Source organism: Ursus maritimus, unplaced genomic scaffold (genome assembly GCF_017311325.1).
Source record: "Ursus maritimus isolate PB19 unplaced genomic scaffold, ASM1731132v1 scaffold_12, whole genome shotgun sequence".
Taxonomy (NCBI): domain Eukaryota; kingdom Metazoa; phylum Chordata; class Mammalia; order Carnivora; family Ursidae; genus Ursus; species Ursus maritimus.
Genome location: NW_024423564.1, coordinates 68,577,160 through 68,586,107, shown reverse-complemented (window position 1 = coordinate 68,586,107; position 8,948 = coordinate 68,577,160). Strand labels below are relative to the sequence as shown.

At 54.4% G+C, this 8,948-nt stretch overlaps 1 protein-coding gene across 1 annotated transcript in view; it reads right to left on the bottom strand.

Annotated features, from left to right (window-relative positions):
• PTCH2 (patched 2) overlaps nucleotides 1-8,948 on the bottom strand; it is a 14,641-nt gene that overhangs the window by 5,453 nt on the left and 240 nt on the right. Inside the window, exons 2-11 of the mRNA XM_040626605.1 lie at nucleotides 8,406-8,598; nucleotides 3,128-3,317; nucleotides 2,952-3,021; nucleotides 2,676-2,767; nucleotides 1,884-2,079; nucleotides 1,202-1,323; nucleotides 909-1,056; nucleotides 698-829; nucleotides 454-609; nucleotides 277-369 (exon numbers count right to left, since the gene is read on the bottom strand). Of these exons, the coding sequence (XP_040482539.1) occupies nucleotides 277-369; nucleotides 454-609; nucleotides 698-829; nucleotides 909-1,056; nucleotides 1,202-1,323; nucleotides 1,884-2,079; nucleotides 2,676-2,767; nucleotides 2,952-3,021; nucleotides 3,128-3,317; nucleotides 8,406-8,598 (1,392 nt within the window). The remainder of the gene's footprint in view (nucleotides 1-276; nucleotides 370-453; nucleotides 610-697; nucleotides 830-908; nucleotides 1,057-1,201; nucleotides 1,324-1,883; nucleotides 2,080-2,675; nucleotides 2,768-2,951; nucleotides 3,022-3,127; nucleotides 3,318-8,405; nucleotides 8,599-8,948) is intronic.

Here is an 8,948-nt window from a genome sequence, read left to right as displayed (position 1 = left end):
TTTTTTTTTTTTTTTTTTTAAAGATTTATTTATTTGAGAGAGCGAGAGCGAGCATGAGCAGGGGGCAGGGGCAGAGGGAGAGACTCTCAAGCAGACTCCCCGCTGAGTGCAGGGCCCAACACCAGGCTCGATCCCAGGACCCTGAGATCATGACCGGAGCCAAAATCAAGAGTCGGACGTTCAACCAACTGAGCCACCCAGGCGCCCCAGCCAAGAGGCTCTTAACCCTATGCCGAGCTGCTTCAGACGAGCCCGGGCTGGAGGATGAGGCCTCACCTGGAGAGGGGTGCCAGGGGGAGCCTCTGTGAAGGCATGTGCCAGCAGGAATATGTCATCCACACCGATGCCCAGTGCCAAGAAGGGCAGCACCTGGAGGGGCACAGGGGTGGGTAGCTGGAGGAGCTGAGTAGCCTGGACTGCGGGCCCCAAGCCTGCCCTGGAGTCCTGGTGTACCTGGGTAGTGGCAGCATTGAAGGCGATGCCAAGCAGGGCGCAGAGCCCGAGGCCCGAGGCCACTGCCAGGGCTACCAGCAGCACCCCCGCAAGGCCCACCGCACCCTGGGACTGGGCGCAGTCCCAGCGCAGCATCGTCACACAGGCATAGGCTAGCTGCGGGGAGAGAGGGCACAGGCTTGCACGGCGGCTCCCGAGGGGCATTGGGTGGAGGGTGGGGCAGGGTGCCAGGAGCAGGACTCACCATGAGCAGATAGCCTCCTACCACGCGGGCAGCGCTGACTTCAGAGAAAGCGCGCAGGATGTCGTCCAGGGTGGTGGAGGAAAAGGCGTGGATCTGCTGGGACGAGTTCTGAGGCAGCGCCTCCTGAGCCAGCTGGGGAGACAGGGCGGATGTGAGGGGTGGGAGGAGGGCACGGCCTCGGGGCGGCGCCTTGGCCCGGCTGCCCTCTGACCTGCACGAAGCGCCGCTGCCAGGCCTGCAGCACCGTGCCGGCCTGCTCCTCGCTCCAGCCGATGTCGTGCGTCTGGTAGTCGCCTCGGAAGTGCTCGTACAGCTGGCGGGGACTCATGAGCAGGAAGGTGCTCTGCAGGGCCTCTGCCCTGGCGGGGGTAGAGGAGGGCCGGGGGTCAGAGCCGGCCTGAGCACCCGACGGCCGCTGAATCGGGGGTCTTGCTGGCGCTGCCTGGAATCAGAGTGTGGATTCCCATGCTGGGGCCCCCTTGTCAGCCCCCAGGGAGGCCTTACCTCAGCAGCTGTCCTTGGGGGTCTCTGGCTATGCCCCCCAGCAGCAATTCCTCCTGCCAGTGCATGAACTTGTGGGAAAAGCCGTGGCAGCCCCCACTCAGCTCCTGAGCCACATTGGGAGCCTAGAGGGGGGCAGGAGGGGGGCTTATTGTTCAAGGCCCTGGGCTGGTACCTCCAGGAACCACGCCCGGCGGGGGGCTCTGTAGCCTGACTGTAGGTAACTATGTTCCTGAGCCTCTCGCTTACTCTGAAAGTGAACAGCGATTGTCCTGCAGGGAGGAGGCCACAAGGGGAAGCAGAGGCCTGGCAATGGGCTTCTGGGAAGAGCTGGAATAACTTTGGTGGGTTTTGGAAAAAGGTTCACATTCACAGGGCCACAGAGACACTCAGGAAACTAGGTATGATACTTGTGCTTAGCTCGTTTGTCCTCAGTTTCTCTGTACAAGTCCATTTGGATAAAGTCCAGAGTTTCTGGCCTTAGAAAAGCACAAAGGGAGTCACAAACCACGTGAGGGTTCCTTAGGAGAACTGAATGGGAAGGGAAGAGTCTAGGTCCCTAGCACAGTCGGGGCAGGGTAACAGTGTCCAGGAAATGAGAGGCAAAGCACAGAATAGAGGAACATATGAGGAGGGGAAAGGGAAGGAAAACAGCCTTTCTCTGGCAAACCTGGCTGGCACCCACCTGCTTGCTGTGATGGTTAGGGGCACTAGGTGGGCAGTGGGGGTCGTCAGGGTGCAGGCAGGGCCGCCCCACATAGGCCTGGCCCACCTGGGCCTTGTCGAGCAGCTCCCGGAAGCCCTCGAGGGAGGCAAAGGGGCCCAGTTCCGCCAGCAGCTGCTCTGGGTCCAGGTTGGTCCACTGGATGTCAGGACGGCCGCTGAGGGGAGAGCCCGTGGTTGGTGAGGATAAAGGATCAATTCCCACCCCCAAAATGTTGCTGGGGACCCCTGCTGTACCCCACCCTTCTCCCAGCAGCTCGTTCATCCCTCCATGTGGAGGGTCTGCAAAGCCGAGCCTCCCAGAACTCGCAGGCTGCCCCGGCCCGCCAGGTGGCTGCACTGAGCCGGATGGGACGACGGTCAGTACTTAATGCATGGAAGAGGCTCAGAAAAGCCCCACAGAGCCCCTTCCCGAGCCACCTACCTCTGGTTCTACTACATAACCACGTGGCACCTGCCTCTCACAGGTTTTCCCTCTGGCTTGTGCAACAGCTCAGCTCATACCTAGCTAGCTCTCCCGGGTAAAGTCGCTTTCTGGGGCTCTTTTTTTCTCTTTGTTCCATCCAAATAAGACAAGTCTGCCTTTCCTTCAGAGGCAAGGAGTAGGGGGATGTGGAGAGAGCCGCGGGGCAGCCTGTGCTCTGACCCCAGCCAAACAGGTGGCTTAGGCCCTCGGTAAGCTTTTGATCATCCTCTTTACTCCCACCCCCTGTCCTGCGGGGGGCAGTCCCGGCCTAGCTGCGGCGGCACTCACGGCAAGTAGGCAGAGCCCCCTTGGAGTTTGGCTCCCTCCCAGAAGCAGTCGAGGGGGGTGAGGATCACGCATGGAAACAGCTTCTCAATCATCTGCCGGGGACATCCCAGGCCACGTCAGTCCTGCCCCTGGGCTCCTTTCTCCACAATCTCTGTACGATGCCCTCTGTAACCCCCCACTCCCAACCTGCAACCTCCCCATCTCTCAGAGCCCTCCCCTCCTTGCAGAAAAGGTTCCCCCTTGACCCAGTCTCAAAGAACAGCCCCGGATACTCACCCGCTCAATCATTCCATTTTCAATCAGGGGGATTCCTGACTTGTAGCAGATTTTGTTCAAATCCCAGGACCTGAGATGGCCAGGGCACAAGAGATCAGCGGAAGAGGGGGCTTCCCACGCCAGCCCTGCCACCGCATGCCTCACTCCCAGCTGCTCAGGGACTCAGCCAGACTCACTTTCCATAGAGTGATACTTGCACTTTACTGGCGGTGAGGGCTGCCTGGAGGTGGAGGCCAAGTGCCTCAGGTGTGAGGATATTCTCCCCTTCCTGGCGTGGGGTCTGTATCAACATCTGGGAGGTGTATGCAGCCTCCTCCCCCAGCTTCTCCTTGGTGTAATGCAACTCCTGGCTCACCCGGCTGCCCACTGCCAGAGCAGAGAGAGAAAGCTGGGGGGAAAGAGCCTTGGTGGATCAGGGCTCTGGGGATGTGGGACCCTCGCCCTCTGAGGCCTCCCAGGACAAGTGGGAGAATTGCTCTGAGAGGAGCCCCTGCTTTCCCCCTGATGGTCATGCTGACTCCCCAGGCTCCTGGCACGCTGGTTAGAACCTGGAGCTTTCCTGGAAGTGAGAGACCCCAGCTGGATGGCTGTACGGAATTCTTGTGTGGTCTAAGATTTAAATATGAATCAGGTTGGCTCAGTGTGGGGCAAATTACTTCAGAATGAGAGGTCGGTATGAGTTGGGGCAGGGCTGGGGTTATGGAGATATCTGGTAAGGGAGCCCTCACTCAGCCCCTCTGTCCTCTGGTGAGGAAGACGGGGGGGGGGGGGNACACAAATGGGATCATTAGGGAGGCTGCCATTGGGAGGGTCTCCCCAAAGAAGAGGTGTAGTGCTTGGGCTGGCTCCTAGGTCAGGTTGTCTCAGGCAGTGCTTTCTAGCCATGTATCTTTTTGCAAATTGTTATGCCAAGAGGGTAGGGATGGGAGTGTCTGGTAATAATGGCCCTGTGATGGCACAGGCGAGGGGGACAATCAGACAGCCTTTCAGTGTGGTGCAGTCAACATGCTGCTTCTACTCACGTGAGAAGTACCTGGGATCACCTGTTAGAGGTGACATCAATGTGGGCCAAGGGGAAGAAAGGGTTCCAGATCCCAGATCTCACTGTCTGGGCAACAGGGAGGCCCAGTGCCAGGCCTGCCTTTGTCTCCTTGATCTCGGCACCCCTCAAGTCCTGCATTGTGCTGGCTACAGAGTCATGCTCTGTCACTGGGGCCTGGGGCTGGGTGGGCAGGGGTGCTATGAGGGGATATGGCCTGACTGGGGTTTGGAGGAGGGCAAGGGCAGGGCCAAACCACTGCTGAGGCTTTACGGACTCGGTCTGGTCTTAGGCCCAGCTCTGCTGCCGCCTGTCCCGGGCGTCTTCCTGTTGGGTCCCTACCACCCCTGGGGCCCACACGTACATCTTCTCTGAGACTCCAGCCCCACCTGCGATCGTCATACTCCCCAACCTCTTTTGCAAACCCGTATAATCTCCTCACTCATGAGAGCTGCACACCCTAAGAGCCCCCAGCACAGACTTACCCATATATGCTCACACTTCCCCGCTCAGATCACACTCCGGGCCCTCCCTTGAGAACACAGTCCCACAGAGCCACGCTGTGCAGGTCCACTTCTTTCTCCCTTCTCTGACTCCCCGCTCCTCCCCCAGGCCTGTACTGCAGTGTTCGTTTCCCCAGGCCAGAGCTGCCACAAGGAGGGACCGGAGGGGACAGAAAAAAGCTCCTCCTAGTGAGTGAGTTTGCTGAGGGGAGGGAGGCACAGGAGAAGGAAGGAACCCAGAAAGAGCTATCAAGAAAGCAAGAGAAAGACAGACTGAAAATGTAAAGTAAAACATCAAAGAAAAGAAAGAATCCTCAGACAAAAACGAGGCAAAGAAAAAAGTAAATCTCGGCTGACACCAATGATGGTGATAGACACGAGGACAGATGAACTGGGACGCACTGTGCGGGCAACGAGAGACAGCGGGTGTAAGGCAGAGCCTCGCCTAAGCCTAAGCCTCAACCTGGCTTTGAGCCTGGGCTCTGCCATTTAGTCTGTGCTCGGGGCAAATGGTCTCTCTGCCCTCATTTTCCTCATCTGTCAAATGGGGACAGGGCTCACCTTGGTGGAACTAGAATCAATGCCGGCAGAGTACTCAGGAAACTGCCCAGCATAAAGTAGGAGCAGATAAGGCATTATTATTTAATAGCTGCTGGGAAAGAGATTCTGGGACAGAAAAGTGAGAAAGAACTGGAGTAAAAAAGACTGAGTGGGGAGGAAGGAGGAGAACAGCGGAAGGAGACACCAAAATCAACACATCTGTTAAAAACTTTCGTACCTTTACAGAAGGGAGACTATAACTTGTTAGCCGGCATGGAAAATGAACCCACCTTATAGGTAATCCTACAATGGTAATATATAGAATCCTATATTATAGGTAATAGGAATTAAGATAGCAACAAATCACCATCTCTCAATTTAGCAAAAATAAAAATAATGATAGCCCTCATTGCTGGCTTAATGGAGTGCACTCTAACCAGAGTGTAATTTGGTATATTTGGAGAGAAGCAATATTGTAATATACATCAGACCCTGAGAAATGTTCATAATCTTTGGTCCAGAAATTTTACATGTAAGGGGCTGTAAGCTACTGTAGTGATGTAGGCTTTCTCTGAGTGAACTGGGAGCCATGGTAGGTTTTGAGCATAGAAGTGGGATGACCTGACTTTTTCATCACCTAACAATACATTCTGGAGCTGAGCTGTGAAAGAATAGGGACCGGCCAAGGGAAGAAGTGAGGAAAGGCATTCTGGACCAAGTATGTGTAGGGAACTNTCAAAGGCGAGTGAGGCAGAGACAATGCCAGAGAAGAAATCAAGAGTTAGGTTGCGGGGGGCCTAGCATGTGTGGTAAGGAGCTGGAACTTGATTCTGGAGACTCCCCAGAACCCCGTAATAGCGGTGGAAGGGCTCTAAGCAGGGGACCGACTTGGCCAGATTTAGATACGCCACAGGAGGGCAGTGTGGAGGCAGATTAGAAGGTAAGTCCAGCAGAAGACCGGTCACTTCTCTAGTAGACTTTGGCTTTGTTGGCCATCCTGAGAGGCCCAGTGATTCAGGCAAGCTGGATCCCTCCCCAGCTTCAGGGGGTGAAATCTGATTAGTCAATCACAGTGATTCCACTGCCTTTCCCAAGTAAAGGGTTTAGGCATAGGATGCTCCATAGTTCTTGCCAAAGTGACCGAAGTTGGCTGGGGGGCTTCTAGTAAACTTTGCAGGAGCCACTTGGGACAAGGAGGTGATAAGCCTGAGGACAAAAGCCCCACATGCTGAAGAAGGCAGAGGAGAGAGGAAGAGCCTGGGTCCTTGCTGGCGCCCTTAGGTCTCTGAATTAAACCATCCTGCAACTTCTTTACTCTCTACTACAGATTCCTTGTTCCTCCTTCCTTCCTCCGGCCCTCCTTTCCTTTTTTTCTCTTTCATGTGGCTAAAAGCATATTAAATGATATAATCAGAGTGCACTACCAGAGACGGAGAAAGGCCTCAACTAGAGCAACGGCCACACGGGTGGGAAGCAGGGGTCTGTCATGAGAAAAGTTAAGAAAGAAGAATTTGCTGGTTTAGTAACCAGTTGGGGAAGCAAGAAGAACTGAGGCTGACTCCCCAGGTTTCAGCCTTGGGTTTTTGAGTGGATAGTGGTTCTACCAACTGATAGATTTCACCTGCCTTCTAGATACATGTCCCTTGTTTTCAAGGACAGCTCCAGTTTCAAGCCTTCTCTGTCATTGTTCCTGTAAGTACTAGTTGGGCTATAATGTTGTGGGGTTTTGTTTGTTTGTTTGTTTTTTAATTTTAGAGATGAATCTATCTCTGAGCCTTCTGGCTTTAAAATTGATCAGGAAGGATGAGTCACATTCCGTCTCTCACCATGGCAAAGTTGGAGGGGACCCTGAACTCTGATAGCCAGTGTCCTGCTTCTTTCTTTGCTTTCTGTATTAGCAAAACAGGAAAGGAATAGAGACAGCTCCTCATTGCCTAGGGCATTGCTGGGAGAAGTCTCAAGTGCAGATGTACAGAGGAGAGATCAGGCCAGGGTCCCTGCTTTTGCCTCACCCCAGCCCTAGCCGATACGGGACACAGCAGTATTCAGAAATAAAGGAAAAAGCCCTAGGAATTGGCCACCACCCTTTTACATCACCCCTCCACCAACAGCAGCAAAGATCTGGTGGGACCTAGCCTGTCCTGGGCTGGAGTGTAGGAGAGAGGATGAAGAACCTGGAGGTTCGAGCAATGTTTAGATGGGAAAGATCTGGGAAGTGAAGAAAGAGGAAGAGGGGGGAGACAGACAGCTTCTATTGTGGCAGGAAATCCAACAGTCATTTAGGACCACCCAGGCTGTAGTGGTGTGGGTGGGGGTATGTGTATGTTCATGTATGCACATGTGTGTCCTGGGGCTGGGGGCAGGCAGGCAGGCACAGAGAAACATCTGCTCTGGACCCCAGGGCTGGCCTAGAGCACGCATGTGTGCGTGAGCCTGCAGAGGGCGAGGGCAGGGTGGGGATGGGGTGTGGGAGCCCAACAGGCAGGCAGGCAGCCTCCGAGAAACATCTGCTCTGCATCCTAGGGCTTGCCAGCATTTGGAATAACTCAAGGGTGTGAGACTCTAACCTGGCCCTGCCTTTGGGTGTGGGCCAGGGCTGGGGGAGGTTTGGGGGGACCCACAAATGCAAATTTCCCAGGAAAGAACGGAGGAGAGTTTGACTCTATTGAAGGGCCAGCACATGAAACCAGACCCCAGGATAGGAGAGTTATGCCAAAAGTATTAATAAGAAATCATTTTTATCTAATGCTTCCATTAGGAAGTGAGCATTTGGGTGCGTCTGATCTTGCTGTTGCCTCAAAGTGTAGACCCCACGCCACTTTTTTCCTACTAAATGGTTGCAGGGGGCCTCGGTGCACGGGGCTCGAGGTGCATGGGACCTCTCCATGGTGGCCTGCTAGATGATTTACTCAGTTTCCCCAGCCCAGTTTTAATTTTCTTGATTCTCCTGTTCAGGTGTGATCTCTCCCTGCCTTCTCTTATTCAAATAATCATATTCTGCTCTATATTCTATTGTTTATTATATTCCAGTACATATTTCAGTCTCCTCGCTACTGAAAGATTTTGGTTGCCTTTGCACACTCTGCCATGTAGTAAAAAATACAAAGTTGGTAATAACTGCTAAACAAACACACAGACACACACCAACTCACAGATAACTATTCTGTATACCTGTTCACAGGACTCCATCATCTGCAGATGTCCATTTACAGGTGTGAGAGGGAGCACTGCTCCCAAATGCCCAGGGTCTGGCAGGCAGGTACCCTCTCCAGACCCAGGGCCGAGCCTACTAGAACACAATAGCCAGCTCCTCGCCCTGCTTGTCTTGGGCTCACCATACCCAAGCAGCTATGACTGGTGTCCACAACTCACCTTCCACCCAGAGCTGTTCTAGGTCTGTCTCAATGACGGCCACGCGGAGACCCAGTGCCAGGGCTCCAAAGGCCAACAGGCCCAGGAAGAGCACTTTCCCACAGTGTCTCTGGATCCCGCAGCCCAGAGAGAAGAGCAGGCCCTGGAAGTATGCACGAAGCCAGAGTGGAGCCTTCAGGCTCCCAGCGAGGGTCTGGGATGGAAAGAGAAGGGTCAGGCAGGTATCACGGCAACAATGCATGAAATCCTCCCCCTTTCTCCTGTGCACCCTCTTCTTGGTTTCTGGATGCAGGACAGGTAGAATTTACACAGACACAGGCCCAGACATGGAAAAGATTTCACTCTATTCCCCCGTCCCAGTACGTACCCGAGGAAGGCAGGGATCCCTTTCTGAGAGTAGGATGTAAAAGGCACACATCCGTTCTCAGGTGGACAGAGGAGAAACCCAGACACACTCTCACCGGCCAGATGCTGAGAAGATGCAGACACACACACACGCGCAGACACACACACACACACACACACACACACACACACACACAC